The 24,707-nt window shown below is 33.3% G+C and overlaps 1 protein-coding gene across 3 annotated transcripts in view; it reads left to right on the top strand.

Moving 5' to 3' along the window:
* LOC124357635 (DNA-directed RNA polymerase II subunit RPB1) overlaps positions 1-24,707 on the top strand; it is a 65,653-nt gene that overhangs the window by 5,844 nt on the left and 35,102 nt on the right. The window contains exons 1-2 of one of the 3 annotated variants that reach the window (XM_046809607.1): positions 9,224-9,351; positions 11,212-11,385. The exons of 1 other annotated variant lie outside the window; for it this stretch is intronic. In XM_046809607.1, coding sequence (XP_046665563.1) covers positions 11,347-11,385 — 39 coding nt within the window. In that variant the 5' untranslated portion in view covers positions 9,224-9,351; positions 11,212-11,346. Of the gene's footprint in view, positions 1-9,223; positions 9,368-11,211; positions 11,386-24,707 lie in introns of those variants that run through there. One more of the 3 variants, XM_046809606.1, reaches the window with a different exon arrangement.

The raw sequence follows: 24,707 nt of genomic DNA, 5'->3' as shown, positions 1-24,707 counted from the left end.
TAATATTTAATGTAATGAATTTTTCTATCTGATCTAGATGGGCAATATTCTTAACACTATCCCAGTTTATTTATGCAACTCGAGTAATCGTCTCTTCTGAGTCAAAGTTTCATTAATCTCTTAATTTTGTACTTTATTTTTGTATTTGTTTTTTAAGTCAAACCACAGAAAATTGGTCCATCATCATCAATCCTGACATTGGCCGAACTGTCCAATTTAATGTCACTTTAAAACTTGTCACCCAAAACAAGGTGGCCGAAATTTTCTTTATTCTATATTATTCTGTATTAGATTCATCGCCTATCACTGACACACAATGGAGAAGGTTGATTGCTGTCGGTGTCATAACTAAACAAAGCCTCGGAATCAATATTGGAAAATAGTAATCCTAATCGAGATACCATTTTTTTTTTTTTTGTTGAACTGTACACCGTCACGACAAAGATGTCTCATTTAACTAACATGGCAATTTGTTTCAACGAAGGTAACGTCAAAATTATTACACATTAAATCTAACTGTCTGTTGAAGTAAAAATATAACTTTAAAAACCAGTATAACGCCTGATTAGTATGCTAGTCGTGTATATTTTTTAATTTGGAAATATAGTTTTAGTCGTGATCAGATCCGTCATGCTGTGAAGAACCTGCTTTTTTGCCATGACCTCCATTGTACCCCGGACCTCCGCGGCAACCTTTACGTAACTTATTTGTACAGTCTTACATCTATATATTCTAATAGTCTATACTTTATATCTGAAATTGCAACTTCAGGGTAACATTCTACATGCGCACTCAGGGAGTCACACTTTTTAGCACAACATGGCAAATTTGAATCGCCTATTATTAATACATTTTTTAAGGCTTTGGGAACCTACTCTTTTACTGACTGAGTTTTCAATAGTGGCATTGGACGGGGGGAAATCAGCAATGGCAGTGGAATTTGAAATGCCGACATTATAATTGGCATTTGGGGCGATGAGCTCGGATAAGGGCAACTCAGACAGAAGGCTTGCAGACGCTTGCCCCCCTCGCTCTTTTCTCCATGTCGTGCACCTAAGACTGCAGACTTCTCAACTTTGTATCCAGTAGTTTTACGGTCATCAGCAGGCATTCTCGGCCAGCTGTCTACGCTCTATTAGCTTCTCTTCAGCTTCTGTGATTATTCGATTCACATCCACTCTTACAAATTTCTTCAACGACTATTTTAATTTAATATTTTCGTTCATACATTTGTCGAGGAGTTCATTTGGTTAATTTATTTCGGACGGATCTTCAATTAAATTAAAACCCAAATGATTATCACTAACACTAGTATTTAGGCCTTGGCATTTATTTTCGACTATACGATCTTTTCGTATAGAACAGATTTATTTCTCGAAATATTATTAATTCTTACGTCTTATTTAGTTTTGACATGAGCGTTGCATTGTCTGAATAATTATACATTACAGAAAGAAGCTCACTATATAATTTAGAGGCGACATCTATAATTTCATCAACTAAATATACATACAAACAATCCATCAGTATAACTGAATAAGTTTGTAGACCTCGTAACTGAAGCCATTGTCAATATTTCCTTAGAACTAACTAAATGTAAGAGAAGAGTTCAATATTACTTATACTTTATCTAAGTATTTTAAGTTTAAATAATAATTAAACTATGGCAAAATGATTAATGGGAAACAAATGTCCATAATTACTAATAATTATTAAAATGACATAACTGACAATATAATAACATAATTAAATCAATTTAAACTAACAATTTTAAGTGTAGCATATAATGGACATTATTTTCATTCAATGAGTATCAAGGATGAGTAGTTGAGGTGAATAAGATAACAACTACTCAGTACTCACTCTGCAGTTTTGCTATTGTCTTGGAATTGGAAAGAGGTTGGGTAGTAGTGATGGGCTCAGAAGTGCTGCCTGCTGTCCAGTACATATGGATATTTCATCTCGTACTGTAACGTTGTCTGAATTCGTAATTTCCTGAACCTAGGTAAATCACAAAATAGATACTATTTGCTCCATTTTCAGTAACCATTACTTAAATGGTTAAACGCATCATTACAGCCAAAACTACACTTATCCCGTGTAACTAACACTATCCTAGCTCATCTTTCAATCGGTACTTACGGTTCTTTCTTGACTATAGAGATGTAAAACTAATAATAAGGGCACTGCTAGAATTATTATTATTGTTATTACTGTTATTGTCACATAGTAAAACAAAATATTCGTCGAATTAAAAATGGGCATTAAGTAAATAAAAGCTTCTCTTATACAGTTGCACAGGTGATAAGACGTTCATACAGACGAGTCGTGTGAGGTACAGGACTATTTCACTTAGTGCTGAGGTCCGACGCTAGGGCTGCGCCACGTAACTTTTATTGTTCCTGTTCAAAATATTTACTGCCGAGCCTCTCAATCCACAGAGGGCAATTCCAGCGCACACATATTCCGAATCTCAATTAATAGCTATGGTTGAATTATCTCTTGTCCACTAATAAAATCCAAGGTCTGACCATCCTGCATTACATATGTTTTAATGAATATCACTACAATCATTTTTAATTAAGTTACTAGCGTGCGACCTATTTGGAAATGTTTTACAGTATGACACGTTATTTGTTTTGTTAGTTGTCAAAAATCTATATATTCTTTTTATACATTAATGCAAAATTAATGTATAATTTAAAGTATAATGTATACTTCGAAAATTTACTTTAAGAAGATTATTATTCTCTTAACTCTCCCCGAATTGATACCCTCGAGTAATGGAAGATTTATAAAGTAAGACTTACACTACTATATTATTTGAAAACTTAATAAATAGTTAAATAAGAATGCCTTTATTTTTCCAGCGAATTCTCAGTTACATTTTATTAACTCGATCTGAGCCTTCTTTTAACAGCCATAGTTAAAATAACTATAACATAATTTTACTAACAATAATAACAAACAAGTAATAAATAGATAAAACAAGATCATTGTAGGAATATTTATTGAACATAATAAAGATAGACTATATCTATTTTCGACCTCCACCAAAATTAACATAACTAAGATAAGATTTTTGTTAAAATGTAAATTCATCTATCTATTTCATGAAAAACCAGCTTGTGTCCTTATACAAAGCAAATTGGCATTGTGGCTCCTGGACTTAATAACAGCTGATTGCTATATCATTCATTAACCGATTTATTTCTTTACGATGGTTTGCCCTCGTTTATTATAGAAAATTAATCCACCTTGCTAATTGTCAGAAAATAATAAACATTTCGTTGCTATCAGTGTATAAATAATATTTAAAGTATAACGACAATTAAATAGCGAGTAAACTGCAGTATCATACAGTACGCGTAATAGTTCCGTTGATTCGGCCAGTAACACGAGGATGTTTCATAACCGCTCTAGTTTACTTCCTCAGTCTTAGCTCATTAATTAAGGATAATGAGTGAAAGAATTGTCACTGGTGATGACGAGTTACACAACGAGAAGAAAGCAAGCTCCTGCAGTACAGAACAGTAACTGACAGATGGAGAGACATTGGTGACTTCCTCTGGCCTCGGTGCATCCTTCTTGGAGGAGACGATTTTCTGAGTCAATGGGCCGGCCTATTTCGAGGCTTTCCCTGCATTGTTCCAACTTCAACTATAAACTTGAGACTCTATTTAATATTGTAACTGCCTATCTATTCTGAACTGGCGGTTATATCCTGAAATACAAGGATTGTATTAGACTCGGTTTTACGTTTTACGTTACCCACGTTTTGGATATCAAGGTGATCGTATAAAATGTCATATGGATATCTACGTCACTGTTTGGTAATTAAGGGAGAGTGTTTATGTGAAAAATATATTTCAGTACTTTCAAATATTTCTATTAACAAGACCGGAAATTTCATACTTCGGAATCCACTTGTTGCTAAAATGTTCCCGTAGCTGCTGTTAAAATCTTTTCTGAAAACATTTTACATGACGCACAGCCACCCCAGCTCCTGAAAACATTCGCCTATCATTTTACAGGTCTCAGAGCCGAAGCTATACATCCATTCTAAAAAGCAAGGTTATATGTTTTTCAAAAACCTTCTTGCAAAACAAAGATAGAACCATGTCTTCATAAATAAAATTTTGTATATTCAAAAACCATATGGAATAGGTCAGAATAACATTATACGTATTTGAAAGTAAGGTATTTAAAAACATATTCATGTACTCAATGTACCGAAATTTAGATAATTGTCTCCACTGTCAAATCGTGACCGAAAATATGTTACGCGTTGAACTGTCTTTCTTGTAAAATAACAAGTAGAACCTGATATTCTTTTCTTTAAATATCTATCTTGATATATTTATATCCATAGATAACTAAGTGTTTCATACTGACTAGGACATCGCAGATAAGTTTATGGTTATAGAACTCGTTTTCTATTCGTGTATGTCGGCTTTCCAAGTTCTTCTTAATACATATGTGCTGAATATAATGCCATAACAGTTGTACACTTCATAAAGAACAAAAAATTCCATAACGCTGCCAGCAATGATGCATGACACTCTTAAATTTTCTAGTTCTTACACCTTAAAAACATTTCTAACACAATATACTACTATCTTCAGATATTTTGGCCTCGCGTTAGAGTCATAATATTCAAGACGATGCACGTATCTATATAAAGACGTGGAGATGTGTAATAGTCTAATAGTTTATTATTTATTAACAATACATTCCTTCCTGATATTTTTGGGTTTCTATATTATCCATGGAAACCCAATATCAGTAATACCAAATTTTCTTTGTAAAATTGCATTACATTTTTGTAAATATTATCTGTTTACGGTCGAGTTTTCCGTCCTCTAATGATTTGTTTGCTTAAATAAGTTTATGAGATCGTATATCTCGTATGTAGGCTCTGATTAGTCCCGCATAAGCTTAAGAGTAATTCTCGAACGATTACAGGTAAAGCAACACATTTTGGTACACCATTACTGCACCTATAAACCTACTTTTTGAAGTAACTACCATGTTGTTGTCGTGTCATTGCCCACAAGGAGTCCGAAAGAAATCTTACATGAGAATATAGGCCGAGTAGTACATCAAAATTAAATTTTCTTTATTACTAGAGTACAATGCCAAAAATCCGACCTCAAAATGTCAACTCTTTACAAAATTACGAAGGTTTGAAATTTGAAACATTTACAATGTAGGTCCCGTTCTAGATGGTTTAATATTCTTGTCTTGGCTCAAGTTGTGACATATATACTTAGTAAATAAATACTGAACTTCAGAAATGGTTTTTAAGGTAGTTATTGACACTTCACATCCAATGGACGATGGTCTAAAAGGAGTTCAGTAAAGATATCTAACTTAAGAATAGCTCACTATATATTTCATTTCAAAGTGGTTGTTTTGCAAAGATTAATACAGCAAACCAAAATTTAAAAAAAAGTTTGAGCTATTACAAAATGTTTAAACTATTTACTTATTCAGTGATATTTACTTACCAAATATTTGTATAGTAAATGTACAAATTGTTCAACCTCCGGGTTTTTGACAGTTGGAAAAACGTACATAAAAAGTATTTACAGAAGGTTGTAGGGCTACTGTAGGAATCATTTGAAATTCTTGCAATATTCTTTGCCTAAGTTGTTTAAATTATTTGGCTTTGTTTGGTAGACGTTGCCCTTAAGGTAACCCTGAGAAAAATATTATAATGAAGACAAATTTGGTGAACGTGGTGGCCACTCTATAGTCCCCCACCTTTGTGCAAAAACGTTATTTAAGGCTTAACTCTGTTTAAGTTCAAGGCTCTTGAACGCCATTGACAGGTGGTTCTCCGTCTTGTTGTAAGCAGATGTTCTGAAAATGTTGTCCAAACATGTTATGAAATACAGGAAGAATATCATTTTGGAGCATATGTAAATATGATGATGTATATAAATTGCCTTCTATAAATACAAGACCTACCAACTGGGTTTCTATCATACCAAGCCAGACATTTATCTTATGTGGGTGTTGTGTGCGTGTCTCAAGCATTAATTGAGGGTTTTCGCTAATTTAGTAAAGACAATTATTGTTCATGTTTACTTTCCCATGTGACGTAAATGAGCACTCGCCTGAAAAAAAATTGATAACACCAACTCCTCTGCTATCAATTTTGTTCATAATTATTTTGCAAAATTCTATACATCGATCAAAGTCATCTTTGTTGAGCTCGTGCACCAATGTAACTTTATAAAGCTTAAAATGAGACGCTTTCAGAATATTTTTAACTTATGTAGAGTAGACGTCATGAATTTGTGCTGCTGAGTGTAAGAACTCGTGTGGGTTCTCAGTAACATACTAATACTGAGTATTGAATCATGTAGCTAAAATCTACAAAATTCGATTAATTAATTAGCGCTCAAGAAAGTGGAGTATAACTTATGCGAGAAGTTACCGCTGAAAAATAGTATAGTAGAAGTCCGGTAATCTAACTTACTAGGTTAATCTAACTAAAGGTAGTTTATCTAATTAATATTTCTTTTAGAAAACAAAACAAAATTACGCTGAAGATACCTGTTGATCATAGTATTATAAGGTGATATTGTCCATCTACACATTTGATGTTGGTACATTGTTTAAATAACATATCTGCAATAGACATATCAAGACTTCTCTTCATTTCTTGTACTAAGTGGCCTTCCTCTCCTAGGACGATCGTAAATACTTTATGTTTCCAAAAAGCATTGAATTGTTCTCCCTACAGTTGACCTAAAAATTGACAACCTCTCTGGAAAGTGGTCGTTATATACATGGCACCCTCCTCATGTGATCATCTGTTTTCTACAATCAACCATCTTAAGAAGTGCTATCCATTAACATGTAGTTGTACAATAGATAAAATTGCACAAAGCTATCAGGACAATCTTAAAAATAATCGACAATATAATCTGCCACATTACTATATTCCTAAATAAGTAGTTTACTCAACCAATTACAAAAAAATTATTTAGTTATTGCATCAAAGGGGGTTTTCAGATTCTGAAAACGTTCTCTGAAGTAAGCATTCCAATTTGCTAGGACAATATTTTCTATAATTTACTTACTGTCATCGACTAATATCAATCCCAGGATCAATTTTAACAGGGGTAGTTTTCCCATCAGATATTTGTATTGACAGCCTTGTATTTATATTTATTAGTCCTTGTTATAATCTACTAATATAAACTTTATTTTTGCCATAACAAATAAAAATAAGCACTATTTTTATTTTATAATTCAAAAACTCTACACTGCGTATTGCAAACAATTGTTTAATATTTGAATTGAAGTAAGTACCTTTTCTGTTATACGGGAGCTCATATACGTAGATTTTACTATTTGGGGCAATATAGTTTTTCTAATTGTAGGCAAATGAAATAAATGCATACATTTATAATGATTATTAAACTAAATTTTAAGTAGTAAATTACTCTTTAATATAGTCAAAGCTTATTGACAATCTTCTTAATCTTATAGTAAAATCCAGCTTTAAGTCATTCCAATTGATCTGAACTTAGTAAATAGTTATTACTTTTTAATGGAGGCATTTTATAAGTAAGCATCAATTTTTCTATTAACATGAGCGAAATATATTACAGTGTAGTACCGGACTAAGAGTGCTACTGAAGAAGCAAGAGCAGCATTAGGCGCTGTGATGAGGGCGAGTGCGGAGTGACGCTCGCAGCGATGCAGGCGGCAACCGCACTTTCTCCGTCAAGTTGAAGTTCACTGCCGCTAACTGTCTCAGCGCTCGTTAATCACCAGTCTAGTTTTTGTTACGATTTATGTGGCTACACTTACTGCACCTATCTTCCAATTGCTTCCTCGTTATGTAACAAGCCCTCGAGACTGTAGAAACCACAATAATGAATAGCTAATGAGGCTCCCCAAGGTTTATGTTTTATAAGAAATAATTGTAGACAAATTTGTCTCCTTAAAATTTAAATACAATACGGTGCCTCCATATAAGATTATTTACTTGAAGTACCATACTTAAGCCTTTAATGGTTTTTTTTTTTTTTTTTAATTTGAAGCGATCCACTGTAAATACATTAAACACAATTTTGTCTTATTCTAGATTCATCTTCTAATTGCTGATATCGTGAAGTTTTTACTCTTGTATAATGCGCTAATTTTAACCGCGCTAATTTAAGTTAAATAATCAGGTTTATGTTTTTACTACTTTTTATTGTTACTAGGAGCATTCTTGTAGTTTGACCTTGAATTATTTAACTCAACGTTATTTAAACAATCAACATCAAATGTGTAGATGGACAATATCACCATATAATACTATGATCAACGTGTATCCTCAGTATAATTTTTTCAGAGCATACATATTAATTAGAAAAAGGTTAACCCAGGTTACCTAGGTTAACCCAGTGAGTTGGATTATCTGACTTCTACTATGCTATATTTTAGCGGTAACTTCTTGCATACGTTATAATGGCATACGTTATAATGGCAATTGCATACGTCTCCACTTATTTGGGCACCAATTAATTAATCGAATTATATGTTAACTAGCTATATCGCGTGTCATTTTCAGTGAATCTGAAACTGTTGGAGAAGAGTAGAGTGACCATAAAGTATAAAATTATTATCTGTATATGATACGACAAAGAAATAACGTGATTTATTATTTTGGCTTTTAGTTTTTTCCACGAGTATTTTATCATCTGCAAACTTTTTTTATTCATCGCAAAATAATAAAAAGCTATAAATCATTGACACCACGTTTTTATGCTTTGTTTGAAGTTTTTTTTGGCGATGGAAGGATTGTGAAGGATTTTCGGACATTTGTAATGATACACGTACGTTAATGTTACTGGATGTTTGTATCACTGAACGATGGCAATTGTCCGAAAATCCGGTTTCCTTCATTTTTCTCAAAATCTTTAAAACTCACTACGTAATAAACATTGTAATTTGAATTATTATCATATTTATTTTCCAAACTGCCAATGGAAATCTGAATCTGCATATTGTAGGATTATATACGACAAATGTATCATAGTTTAAACGTATGTATTTTTACGAGCTACCTTATCACTCAATCGTTGAACTCGCCTTCTTATGAACACAAAAATATCGTGACTAATAGTTTTACCAGTGTTCAGTACACAGTACGTCACAGAGGTGTACCTTACTCTATGACGCAGAGCTGGGGAGGGCCAGTGAGGGAACCAGGGCCGACTGATAACACCTCGCTCTAATCACTCTCTCTCTCTCTCACCTGCCGGCAGTCTCTGCAGCGCCGCGGGCTGTGCGGGAGTGTGACTGTGTTACCTGTTGTCTAGTGTCTACATCGTCAGCGCTTGTGTTTGTTTGCTCTATTGTATACTCTTATTTTATATTGCGTCTATTTTTTTATACTGAGTGCAACAAGGGCGAACGATTTTATATTTGATATTACGGTTTTAGTTTTAAATTAATATCAAGCGAAACAAATATCTGGTTGGTTACCAAGAATTCACTTCAATAGTCTTGAAATTTCCAGTACAATAGGTATAGTGTTAGATTTACTTATTAAAATGAAAATTAACCCCATATTAACAAATTTTTTAAATAGTTTAGGTAGATGGCATTGAATAGCAATGTACAAAATAATGATCTTTTAATGACTGAAACTCACATTTATCAACATTGTCAATATTTTTATTCGGTTGTTATGAGTGCACGTAGGCTAACACAAAATCTAGTTGATACGAACTTTTTCGAAGATTAATAGTTCGAGAGATTTATAATTAATTCTGGTTTTTTATATCTCTTTATCGTATTTTAATACCATACGTTAGTTTAACAGTCTAAAATAAAGGGTACAGTAAATTTAACACATATTTATTTACGAAGCCATTTAATAAACTTTTAAATTATTGAGGCGAAACGTTAATTTTACTACAATTTAAGAGATTATTGAAAAATGTTTTTACTTTTATAACCATATATAATTTTTGTTTGCCTTTAACATATCAGCAAAACAAATTATCTTAATTATTTTATAAGGAATTTCCATATGTAAAAATTTTAATTAATCAGCAACATGATTTTCAGTAGTTTCAGCCCTTAGCTGCATGTATGTTAAATAATATTATGCATGCTCTGAAGTACACACGTGGATCCAGGGTTTCAATAATGTAACCTTTTAAATTAAATAAATAAATTTTTATTTTGGGATTAGAATGAGAAGGTGATAAAAGAGAATTTTGTTTCTAGAAAATAGTTGTACCTCCGTGATATTGTACACGCACTCCACACGTACCGGCTACAGTTGGATCGGTCCAGTCAGACATTACGGAGAAGAGGGCAGATAAACGACAAACCAGTGAAAGTCCAGACCAAGTTGAGTAATTCTTGGTCACTCGAAAAAACCGGGTCTCCGCACCAGTCGCCGGCGGAAGTTCCGGTGGAACATATCTCGGTTCCGGGGAACATACTGTCTTAGTTAGTCACTTTCTACCCTACAATAATTAGGCTCCGATCGGATCATAGCAGGTATGTAGAAAGTGCCAGTCGGATTCGTGCCGTGCCTTGCTGTGAGCTCTATTGTGTACCGGACCTATAGGCGCAGAGCTGTGACCGGAATGTTGATGTGCTGTTTAAATATATAGTAACTAGAACGTTTGGCTAGCTCCAACTGGGCTAATTCGTTTAGCAATGTGAAATATCTTCGTGTTGCAAATTTCAATTAAAGGTCTACCGAGAAATTGTGTCGTATGTAGCACATAGTTATCATTGGCGCTTTTAAAAAGTGCAATAAAAAGTTTTACCTGGTAGGAAGTGAACGAAATACTATAGAAACGTTTGTATTAATGATATTAAAATATTGTTGTTTACTTTCTCAAAAAAATTACTTTGTTACGGGTTCACTTTTTTAAATTATGGATTAACCTAAGCAATAAAATGTAAATGTTTAATCGTACAGTTGACCAAAGCGAGTCTTAAATTAAAAAAAAATCATTTCCTATACCTGATTTGGTCACGCAAAGTGTATTTATTAATAGTATTTAAAACGATATAGGTATTGTGGTTAAACTGTGTTACTTATTCCTAAAACATTCTTCCATTGTTCTATCGTTTAGAAAATCTTAATAAAGAGTAACCAACCAGCTATTTTTAGCACTAGCAGAACTATTTTACGGCAGGAAACTTTACTATATTGTCTTTCTCGGGTTTGTCCAGCCTTCTAGAAAACAAATAGCTCATAATTCGACGAACTATGTTATAAAAGTGTGAATAATCTACGGAGATAAAAGTGACGAAGGTCATAACTTCATGTCACAGTGATGTGTGTAACAGTGACATTGTTGTAACGCCATGAACTATTTCCTCCTCTGCGCTGCCACCATACTCTCGGTAAGCTACATAGTAGATAAAACAGTTACATATTTCCTTTCTGTCAATGTTATCTATTATGCTTGAATGTCTAATTACGTTAAAGGAAGACTTGAACTTTTAGATCCCATAGTTGGTATTCAGATATTTAAACTATATTGTTGTTATCTTTCAAGATTTACATCGAAAATAATCAACCCCTGTAATGTCTCAAGACCGCCGTCATACCGTATATTATGTTATAGTACGGCAATTTACTACAAACTATTCTAGTCCTAACCCATCTATTTGTCATGCATAGTTAAATTCTTACAAGTGAGAAAATAATCTTGTAGACTATCACATTCTTGCTTAATTAAAACATTTCTGCTTACTAAGGTTCGTTATAGAAGATGCACTCGGTGGTTTAAACGCATAAATTACAACAGTTGCTGGATAAGGGTTAATTAGTTTAGCCCTCAGGCATTCTGAGAAGAGAATAATACACGTCAGCTAGGAGAAATTCCTGGCCAAGTTAGGTAATGCTGTCGGTAGAAATTAGCATTCCGGAACACTTCAAGCTCTGAGTGAATAGAGCACATGAAGGTATTTTTGTGTAAATTTAAAGAAAATACAAAAATACGAACACTTGTTCTGTACGGTATTTAAACTTATTCACATACTTTATACATTGTTTTTGTTTGTTTATTTATTTACAAACAAAGTGTTGCGAACCTACATGAAAAATAAGATCTATTCGTTTCCCAGTGCAAAAAAACATGGACAAAGTTTGGAGCGAATTTTAAGACGTACAGGATAATGCTTAACGGGTTCGTTAATATTCCCATGTACAACAATCAGGGCGAGAATTTCAGTTTTTACTACATAAGCATTCTATGGCGAGTGGGTCGAAGTAGTAAATTGAAGAGATATTTCTCAGTGGCCAATTCTTTGAAGTTGCACGAATATTTATGCCGAATGTGATGTATTATTCATGTGCAATAATAGTATAGTACTTTCTAGCTTAAAACAACGCCGGACTCTTGAAATTGGAGAGCATAACCGACTACTTAAACACAAATTCTTAAAGTTTTGTATATTCTACATGGTGATAATAATGCAATATTTGTGTAAACTAATTTCCAGTAAACTACTCCTCAATATTAATTCCTAAATATTGTTTATAACACTACATGATTTTCCCAAAACCTGATTATTTAAATTTTCCTATTTAAGTGTAATTATTGAATCCCTCTAAAAGCAACCGCTATTAAAATCGTTTTCATTAAATTTTATCAAATTCAATATTTATATACCTTATTCATTAAAACTTGTTAGTCCTGTTCAATTTCAAACGTTTTTTCTTTGAAAGCTAAAAAACTTCATTTTTTCTGCTTGAAACCGTCGTTTGATTTTCCGTAAGATTTTCCTTATCTCTATGAGCAGGAAATCCTCTGTGTCACGAAATCACATCTATACAAAGAAGCTCGAATAAATTCAAATGTTTATGTTGATGTATTTTCAAAGCAATCAGAATGTTTATCGTTATGTGCTATTATCATCATCTCTTCTTTCTACTTTCGCAAAAATATTAGAAAAATTAGTGAAAAAGAAATTAGTTACATTTCTTGAAAGAAACAAGTTTTTTAGTGAAAATCAGTTTGGATTTAGGGAAGGGTTGAGTACAGAAGTAGCATTAAAACGTTTCATGGATTTAGTTTATGAGTCCTTAAATTCCTGAAAAAAGTTAGTGGAATTTTCTTAGACATAAAAAAGGCATTTGACACAGTAGATCACAAAATTCTGTTGGAAAAGTTATATATGAGCGGGGTTAGAGGAAATGCGTATTCCTGGTTTGTAAGTTATTTATCAAATAGGAGTCAATGTGTGAAAATTAACAACGTTTTTAGTGAAATTGGTTACATCAGTAGTGGAGTACCCCAAGGGTCAGTTTTGGGAGCAATTCTTTTTTTAATTTACATTAATGATCTTTGTAATGCAAAATTAAATGGAAAATGAACATCTTTTGCGGACGACACAGCTTTGTGTTACGTAAAAAATAGTTGGACTGAAATAGAGCAAGCCATGAATTCAGACTTGAACGCCATTCAATGGTGGTTTACAAACAATTGTATGCTTTTAAGTCCGGAAAAAAACAAAATACATAAATTTAAATTTAAGAAGTGAGCAAGAATTTGATAATGAACTTATATATAAATGTATGGACTGTTTGCTTAAAAATTGCGATAGTAGATGTGCAATTGTGTCGCAGGCTGATATTTTGAAATATTTGGGAGTAATTTTAGACAGGGAGGTAAATTGGAAGAAACACATTGAAAGTTTAAAGAAAGATTATACAATACACTAAGATGTTTCTATTTTTTGAAAAACATGTGCACGGAAGATGTTTTAAGAATGTTGTATTTTTCATTAGTAAACAGTAGACTGGAATATGGTATTTTCTGTTGGGGTGGGACTTTTGACAACTATTTGAAACCAGTTTTTACACAGCAAAAGAAAATTATTAGATTAATTAAACGAAAAAATAAACTTGAACCATCTTGGCCTTTATTTGTAGATTTAAGAATTCTCCCTCTAAAATATATGTTTGTATATAAAGTATTAAACATTTTTTTTCGTAAAAAATGGGAATTTTCATGAATTAAATGATTGTTACAAAGAAAAATTGAGGTATAAAGAACGTTTGGAAGTACCCAAGCCAAATTTGACATTTTTTTACAAAAAGTTATTGTTTTATGGGTCCTAGAATTTTTAATATTATTCCGAAAAGCATTGCAAATTGTACAAATGCTAAGTTGTTTGTAAAAAAATTGAAGTTTTGGCTTTTAAAAAAAGATAATATTGATCATCTTATTAATATACAAGTTTAATTTGTGTTTAATCTATATCTTAAAGAAACAAACATTATTCTAAGCGGCTAGGTTTGTTGAAGTTATATTGCCACGATTGCATTTATGTAGTGGGACTTTATGTGGTTAAATAAAATGTAAAAATCTTTGTAGCGCAAAATGTTTAATATTAGAGAAGGAACCTCTACACAGGCTTTGCCTTAGAGGCCCTATGTTTTTTGAAAGTAAATATATATTGGATATATACTAGAATGTGTGTGTTGCATTTAAACCTATATAGTATTTTTATTCTTTTAATTATGATAATTTGTAATATTGTGTTGTTTAATTGCAGTCATTAATTCAAGACTATATGTGAATTAATAATATTATTACCATCTTTTTTGATAATTTTGCACCAGATTATTTTAGTTGTGATGGATTGTAATTACTTTCGAAAAATAAATATATTCTATTCTATTCTATTCATTAAACTATCATTAACAGTCACCCTATTGAATGTTTCTTACCAATATAGCAAACATCAATAAAATTTTACGAATCATAAAACACTCAAATATATATATTTCCGACTCAAGTGCTACATTCACTCTTTTATTTTACTGATTACTGTAGTTTCCTACACTACTTTCACCTGCAACGGGAGAATTGAGGAAGCAATTAATTTCACTACGAATTATTTATAAATCACTCTGTATCGTCGTCGTCTACAAAATGTTCACACAACAAATAAAGTTGTTAAAATCAAATTAAACTAAAAAATGCAAAAGTAGGTCCAGAAGACACTTTCTTACACATGGTCCTCAAATAATTAATAAAATCATTTTCACCTATAAAGTTTTTTTATCTTGAATTCAACACTAATGCAACTTTCGCACTACATGCAACTTTCTTTTCATACGAGATTAAAATGCAACGAAGTTGACTGACCAATATAACATTCCTCTAGTTCGTTGCCTCTGCCCCCCGTCGGGGTCTGAGGTGATTGATGAACTTTCATACTTTTTTCTAGCTCAGGGCTTCCAATTGAGCATCCTTTTCATAGGCTTTTGTTTTGATAGTGTGTTTGGTATTAAAAAAAGAATGACTTGTTATCATAATAACAATGCAGCTCAGGCCCAGAAAGGCAACATCATTATTGTCGGATCCTCTATATTCATATTCTAAAGAATTGTTAAGAAATGTCGTTTTTTTCTTTCTACTTGCAGTGATAGGTTCATTTTTAGATGTCAACAGATAAAATTTCGATCATTATTAAAAATATAATGGACATTTTACAGGTAAATATATATATATATATATACAGGGTGAGTTTTTTAAAGTGATCCAATAGCTAACTTTTTAATTACACAACTTAGCACCACACTTTAAATTTGGAACTTGCTCAATTTTAAAGTTTCATCAGGAATACACTTTCAAATTTTTTGAAAAAGGCCGCCATTTTCACAATATGGCAGCCACACTTTAAAATCTTTTATGGAACACCCTGTATTTTATGTTGTTTTTAGATTCTACTCTACAAAATAAGACATTTTAGATTTTGAGAATTTTTCAATATCATTAATGGTTCAGGAGCTACGTGGACTGGAAGTTTTCATAATTTTTTCCAATATGGCAGCCAACTTTAAAAATCTTTTATGGAACACCCTGTATTTTATGTTGTTTTTAGATTCTACTCTAAAAATAAGACATTTTTGCTTTTCTAAGTTTTTCTATATCTCTACTTGTTCAGGAGCTACGTGGACTGGAAGTTTTTCATCATCAGTCCGAAAAAATCCGAAAACTTCCAGCCCACGTAGCACCTGAACCATTAGAGATATTGAAAATCTTTGAAAAGCAAAAATGTCTTATTTTGTAGAGTAGAATCTAAAAACAACATAAAATACAGGGTGTTCCATTAAAGATTTAAAAGTTGGCTGCCATATTGGAAAAAATTATAAAAACTTCCAGTCCCACGTAGCTCCTGAACCATTAGAGATATTGAAAAACTTTGAAAAGCAAAAATGTCTTATTTTGTAGAGTAGAATCTAAAAACAACATAAAATACAGGGTGTTACATTAAAGATTTTAAAGTTGGCTGCCATATTGGAAAATGGCGGCCTTCTTCAAAAAATTTGAAAGTGTATTCCTGAGTGAAACTTAAAATTGAGCAAGTTCCAAATTTAAAGTGTTGTGCTAAGTTGTGTAATTAAAAAGTTAGCTATTGGATCACTTTAAAAAACTCACCCGGTATATATATATATATATATATATATATATATATATATAAAATAGGCATATTAATATAGCAAAATAAATAAATATGCGTACAATATACACGCAGTTATTTGCAGTAAAATATTTAAAAAAAAACCATATTTGAGACTTACTTGTGATAATCACATACAAAATCTTGACAGATAAAATTGCATATCCACTAATTTTTATCAATTTATTATAAAATTCTGCCGCTAAATACCATCGTGGCTTCGAAACAACTATAAGTTCTTTATGATTTATTAATATTGAGTTCCATACTAATTTGTGTCTGTGTTTATGAGAATAACTCAAATGAGCTATTGAATCAAGGATCTGACAAGGCCTTCTTAAAATCGTGCCATAGTCTGTCCGCCTATGCCATAACTTTTAATAGGAACGTCCTAGAAACTTCTTCAATCTTGATCAAGATCGAGCTGTATTGAATTTGGGGTTAAAACTTATTCCTTCCATCTGTTCTTCTGGCAATAACTCTTTTGTTACATTCCATCGGGTTCTTCAATACTCCGTTGTACTATAATGTTTACCTTTACAACCATTTTTAAACCCAAAATCATTTACAACCGGTCTTGAATCTGATCTTATTCTTCTCAGTTTTTCTCTCCGTTAACGCCTTTTGCTCAAGTACTTTACCGTAATTAAAGTTTCATTATTGTACTTGTTTGCCGTCTAATCCTATGTCATTGTCCCCGTAAATTACTACTTACATAATCAAGCTTATTCAATACAGTGTGGGTCTAGCTATTCTACATAGTGTTTTACAATACCAAACTGTGTAGAGGAAAGTTTAGATAAAAATTCTTCCGGATTTAGCATTATATCAGATGCAGGTGACACATTGGATCTCGTACCTCACTGCTATTATCGTGTTGATCACAACACACGCAGGGAGAGCGAGTCGCCGCTACTGTGCGGTCTACTGACCGGACCGCGCGGCGTGCGGCCGAGGCGACAATGGGACAACAGGAAGGTCCGTGTATGTGGACCACTCAGATGCCCCCCTCGGTCCCGGACCACTTTCGCTTCTGTGGTAACGCTTACGTCACTCTCGCTGCTTCATCTTCCCCGCGTTGTTGTCTAATCAAGTTCGCAGCCGTCTATAACGTTCGGTTCGATAGTCAATTCGTGCCGGCCATCAAGCCAATAGCTCGTAACGGCCACTCCACTCCACTGTTCCCTCGGTTCCGATGTTCCGATGGGTTGTGATAGCAATTGCTAACTTACTACTCTATCTGTTGCAAATGTTTAATTAACGTGTTGTAACAAAAAACTCAAGGCAAGGATTTTTAAAAACTGGAAAAGCTTTTTTTAATTCACTTATTTCAGAATGCCTTTTTATTTTTGTACTTGGTTTGGCTAATTATTCAAAGTAGTTTCCAGGTTAAAATAAATAATGCACTCCTTTTGTTAACAGGAAATTTATTTGGTTGATTTGACAGATTATTGTAAGCAGGAGACAATTTTAAAATTAAACTCAATAATACCATAGATAACTAAACTTTCAAAGTCTTGTTTGGTCTGGAATTTAATCTTTGAATTTTCCACCAACAATTCGAAAATAATGAGCCGAGCCTCCCAATTCAGCACCAAAACACCAATTTTGAAGAATGACCAAATTTGGCAACTGCCTCTCTTGAGACTTATGGCCAACAATTTGCTCGTCCCAGATTTACATAGTGCTTGAATTATGACTTTCTAGTCGTGGTACCGTACAAGGTTTCTACTGAAAATTTGACCACAGACCATTCACCACTATGTTAATCCCCTTGAGCGTTTAAACCGTTAGCACAAGACGGACGTCCAAATCGCAAAACCTCGGGGTCGAGGCCTGTAAGCGATCTGCGTGTCCCATTTGCAAGGCCTTGTATCTGCAGAATCTGACCACAGAACACTCACCGCTAGCTGATTGTGGTTTTCTGTGGGCATCAGTTTCATTCCTAACCCCCGACGGTTGCTTTTTCCTTCTTATTATCCTTAGTGCGAGCCATATTTATGCGTTAGCTTGGTTGAATTGGGATAAGTTTCTTTCCTTCTAAAATTACACGTTAGGTTCTAAAGTTCCACTGAGCGAGCGGTAGATGGGTTTTGGACTACCCAAGTCTCTCATAGAGGATTCAGCCAACACTTTAAGCACATATCAGATTGGATCCAATATATATGCCTTTACAGTTATCAGAGTGAGTGTGAAGTATAATGAAGGGAGGAGACACGACAAGCAGATTTGTAACGTCCGCGAATTGTCTTCAGTCAAAATTACAATCATCCCCGGCATAGTGGTCTATTTTTTCAGACAACATACAATTCATCGGAGTTTATCGTCCTTATAAGGCAGCAAATTAAAGAGATTTGAAACTCTTCCAAAAAGGTTCAGGATTCCCAGGATTTACCGAATTTCCTTCGTCTAATGATGATTCAGATTCTGTTACATAAGCCAAATGCTTGCTTTGGTAAAACAGATTTTCATTGATAAGATTTAACCTTTTGAACCAATCTTCGACTTAACACTTAGCCTAACTAAAAAACTATGCAATTGTCGGGTAAAGTAATTGAAATAGTTTTTATGACTATTTGGTTTAAGTTGATGCAAGCAGCGCTGACAATAAAACATTTTGTTGAAAACTTGGTTTTAAAACATATCTCTCCCAGATCGGAATCCTGTAAATGATTGAAACAATCCCCTAGACAGCGTATTTAAAATTGTTTTTGTGTAACAGATGTCTAAAATCTGATTCAATTTTTTCCGTTATTTTAGATAGAACGAGTTAAAAGACAGACCAATGCATGGGAAAAGTAAAAAAGCATAGAGGCCACACTTCTTTTCTGTTAATATAAAGTTCAATTTAATTTTTTTTCTAGAACTATCAAAGTTAAAAAGATAATGATGTCTTAAATAATAAAGACGTTCTCATTTAAGAGAGTGAAACGGAAGGGGATTCCCAAATAATCCAATACAAAACATTCTACTTTTCGTTTCATAGGCCTATTTACCGATGTTTAATTAATAAAAAAAAATAAAGTGTATGAAAAATGTTAAGAGAAGCAGACATCTATTAGTTACAGATTTAGGATATATATAAATTAGATAAACTTGTGCTAAAGAACAGGTTCCAAGTTTACTCTCTTGGGCTCAGTTGTTGATACAATGGCTATCGCAACAACCCATTGTTCCACTGAGAATTCGCTTTTGAAAAATTTTAATTTTAAGCCTTATAGTGTGAATACATAATTAGAAACAGTACTCGTATGGGTCTTTTGATGTAGAAAGAATGGCTTGTTTGTCCCCTTGTCAGTTACATGACAAAAAGCGGATTTCCACCACAAAGTGAAATGCCGTGCGTGAAGGCGTGGTGTAGTGATTACACAATCCTACTATGAGGACCCACACCACGGGTCGACCTCAAATTGTCACTTCAAACCGCAGGTGTTATGAAACACATGTGTAATCTGGATAACACAGAAGTTCTGATTATTTCATAAACACCACTACATGGCCTTTTTATTCAGTACTATTTGGCGAGGACTTCCTCTATGTACAATGGTTAGCATCTTTGTACACCCTGACACTGATAACTTTCAAGTTCAAGTACAATATTGCTCATCATCAACAAAATTACCGTTGATGATTGAGGTACCAGCCCTGCTGTGAACCATTATTTACAATGACCACGTCATCAGCCTTTTACAAAAACACTTAAACGCAGGAAGGTATAAAGATATCCTTGGCCATGTGCCTATTAATGCCACTCCATTGGCTCCAGCCAACGTCACTCGTAATTAATAAACCATCATCATCACAATCTTGACGGATTAATTGCTAAAATGTTGATTGTACTCAATGTAATATTTATGACGAACACAGTCAGCGACCTGACCTCAACAACACGGCCCTGACTACGGTCACTATCAGACTGTCAATTGTTCTCGTGACGTCCGTGACAATGACTCCTGAGCTCGCAAACTTTGATTACGTCATTTATAGGCTCTTACTAACACCACTTACTGATATGGTGTATCCCATACTAAGACTAAAGTTGCTTTTGAGAATAACGATAAATACATTTAATAACGCAAGAACGTTCATATGCCTATTCGTTTTATTGTAAATTATATTTTAGATATTAATAACAAACAGGGAGTATTTCTCATAAAACCACTTTAATACCAGTAGGTTAATCAGACAAAAAGTGGCACTAATAATATTTTCAATACCTTGAATACATGTTGTAAACATTAAAAAATCATATTTTAGCTAATTATACTTTAAACACATACGTTTTACGTTTTAGTAAACTAAATTAAATTCTCTGTCATAATATTCTCAAAGCAAAACAGTGGAGAAACAATATAATTTGTGTGTATTGCCAGGAAATATATTTTAGATTCGAGGGTTTTATTAATTTTCATATCTCAAGGTAATTTGTTAATATTCTTATTAACAAAATGTACTATAACGTTTGTTAAAACGCTCAATTTGTGAAAAACTGGTTAAAATGCAGAAACATAATTAAATTTATTTATTGTAACTTTTAAAATTAAAATTGCTTTTATTAATTAGTTATTACTTTGCAAAATTTAAGTCTCTTTTCTGTGCTTATATATGGTTTTTTTGTTTCTTGTCTTGTTTATATAAAACTACTTTCAGTAATTAAATGACATTAATGTCATATTAGTTTGTATTGAGTTTAAAACTGCTATAAAACTATATACTGTAATATGTTTAACTAAGCGGCCTAATAATCATTACAACTTTATATTTGGTGATATATTTTTTGTGAAGGCAATACATTCAAGTTCAATTTGAATATTAATTATAATATGAAATAGTATTTTTTCATAGTCGAAGAACCCTTAATTAGTCCATCAATAATCTACTTTGAAAACGTTGGATTGACTTACTCTAACTAAATTGATGTCGTATTATAAAACACATTATTACAAAAATTTTGTTTTTTTGGTACTCAGTCAATAGAGAAACAGCTTCATCTAGTTAAGAAACAAGCCTTGAAAGTGGATAGCCTTCCCTGTATAATAAATAAAATCGTAGAGGAAGAAATTAGCCTGCCCTATTTTGAGAATCATGACATAGCCTCAAACAAATCAAGAAGCACCTGGTATGTGTTTAGAGAGATACTTGTATATCTTATACATTTTAGGGTACATTAACTTAGGGTATATTCGGAATTTAAACTTGATAAATTTACAATACTGCGCATAACGGAGTGAATCATATGTTGACTGCAGAGTGTGTGCAACACGTATATTCAGAATCTTGATAGGAATAATATGTACGGCTGTTAAAAATACAATGAAATGTTTTCAATTTTTCAAAAAAATTAAGATTAACCTTTTCTATAGATAATTAGAAGTAATATGTGAAAATTAGGAATTTATTTGTTCATAACGATACTATTTAATAAATGTTTACAATAGCAAAGAAAAATATACTGGTTGCATACAAAGTAGGTATTCTAACCAGCAGTTAACCGCGGCTTCGCACGCAATTTCTCAGGTTTTAAACCTGTATGAGCACCTCTGATTCGAGTAAATTTTATTTCTAACATCAAAGTTTAATTTGTCTCTTTCCCGGTGAAGAAAATCTATATACTTACACAGCTCTGAGAAGCCTACTTTTGTCAATAGACAACTAATTTAGGTTTCATAATAGTCTTTAATAATGTAAAGTAAAAGTTAAACTACATCGTCTATTATAACTGTACTGCAAGCAGTTGCCCGCCGCTTTGCACGCAGTTTAGTAGGTGTTGCACGAGTATGACCACTGCTGGTTCAAGTGAATTATTATATATCCGACGCCAATGTTGAGTTTGCCTTGTTGCACTATCAAGAAAATACGTCAAAAGGTTTATAGTTATGGCCACTTTAATTACTTGTTCTCAGTATGATTTGTTCCATATTTGATTTTGTAATGTTTCCCGTTCAAGAAAATATATATAACAGATCATGGAAGCCCACTTCCTTGAAAAGTAAACTAAGATTAGAGTTATTTATAGTAAAAGCTAGATAGTAACATTGCATTTTAGACCTAATGCTTAGTATTCGGTAAAAATGTACAGTTAAAACTATATTAACAATGGCACTACGCGTTTGCTTATTTATAAGGTGAAAAATCGTTTAGTACATCTAAAGCTGGAATTAGTATATTAGTTCAAAAGCGCAGTCCAGCGAACTTTCATCTAGCATAGTTCTTGCCGACTGCTTCAAAAGGAGTCTTGGGTGTCAAATTCTATCTTATGTATTAGGACATTTTATAAGGTAGATGAGTACTTACCAAATCGCTGAAATCTAAAATGGCTTTAAAAATAATGGTTTTACTACCATTATTAGAAATTACTAATATTAGAATATTACTCACTACACAAACAAATTGAAAACAATAAACAATGTTTACACAGAAGAGTTTCATTATACATGCTCATTTAATTAATATTTCAATATTATAAAGGGGCGAGAATTTTCGGTACTTTAAAGACCAGTGTGGCGTAGCCCACAGAGTTCTCGAAATAATAATAAGCCTATATTCATCCCAGGCACCGTAAGAATGTCCATGGAAAACTTGTAACACTATAATCGATTGAAAAGTTTACGTGTGAAAGCAAAAACAAACAGACAAAGGCACTACCGCATTTATACTATTATTAGAATTGAACAGGTCAGTTCTGTTATGAAAAATACAGAAATTGAAAGTGAAACTTTGTTTGTGAATAGTCAAGTCACGTGGCGGAGCAGAACAGTGAAAGTGAATGTGGGAATGGAGGGTAGCAGAGTCACGAACACAGTAACGTGGCACAGCGAAGCCCTCCACGTCTCTTGTTGGCCCATTGGGGGTCATTGGGCCACACAGACCGTGGTCACTGTATTACTCTGCATATAAAAAAAACACTTCACGTTTCTAGTTGGTCTTTTGTTGTTATTGGGCCACACAGACCGTGGTCACTGCATTACTCTGCATATAAAACAAAGTCCTTCTACGTTTCTAGTTGGCTTTTGTTGTTATTGGGCCACACAGACCGTGGTCACTGTATTACTCCGCATATAAAACAAAGCCCTTCACGTTTCTAATTTGTTTTTGGTTGTTATTGGGCCACACAGAACGTGGTCACTGCATTACTCTCCATATAAAACAAAGGCCCTCTACGTTTCTTGTTGGCCCATTGGGGGTCATTGGGCCACACAGACCGTGGTCACTGTATTACTCCGCATATAAAACAAAGCCCTCCACGTTTCTAGTTGGTTGTTGGTGGTTATTTGGCCACACAGACGTGGTAACTATATTGCTTGGAAGATAAAACAAAGGTCAAATAAGTAAAAAAAAAAAAGTATAAAGGACTCCACGTTTCTGGTTTTTTTTTTTTTTTTTTTTTTTTTTTTATACACTCGAGATAATAAAACAACACACTGCACGTGTCTAGTTGGTTGTCGCTGGTCATTGATCTATACATTCAGTGTTAATAACTACGTAACTCAAAATTTACTAGACGGCACATTGAAAATTGGCTGGCGTTGACTCACTTTACTTCTTCGCCAAGACTGCACATTGCTGTTCTCATTAAATGTTCAGTTTAAAAAAAAAAAGAAATTATTCACCGGTATATAACATAAAGTGGTATATCTTATGTATAAAACAACAGTTAAAATTCGACCGGGATAGAAATACAACGAGAATGCCTCACTCGAAATACGATAATTTTAGAGCAATATAGTCGTGAAATAATTTAGCGTATTGAGGATAATGTAATAATTAAGGATTAGAGTATATCCTCTTCTTCACTTATGATTTCTTAACCATATATTTTACATTTTTTTGAGGAAGAGTATAAATTTTAATCTTCGAAACGTAGTGTTCTAGTTTTGTAACACTAACGATGGGAAATGTCCGGAAATCTGTTATCAAGTGAAATAGTAGTAATTTTTCTAACATCCTTATACAGAAGTGACCTCATTTGAATGCTATTGTTACTTCAAAGGCATTTGTAGCTCGTGATACTACAGCAGCACTACTACAGCCGTTCAGATAACATAAATCAGATACCGTAACAGTACTTGTGGTGGCCATGACTCTAACCCCCGGGCTCAGGCGCGGCGAACGGTGAAATGCTGAATGTATACACGAACCGCTTTCAAGGGTGACAACTACGACCGGCCCGAATTCCATTATGTTATTTACATCTGACAGTAACGGCATCGAACCTTGGTCTGAAACAAGTATACAGATAAATAAAA

This window comes from Homalodisca vitripennis, chromosome 3 (genome assembly GCF_021130785.1).
Source record: "Homalodisca vitripennis isolate AUS2020 chromosome 3, UT_GWSS_2.1, whole genome shotgun sequence".
Classification (NCBI taxonomy): domain Eukaryota; kingdom Metazoa; phylum Arthropoda; class Insecta; order Hemiptera; family Cicadellidae; genus Homalodisca; species Homalodisca vitripennis.
Note: the sequence above shows the minus strand (reverse complement) of the source record. Positions and strands in the feature narration are given on the sequence as shown.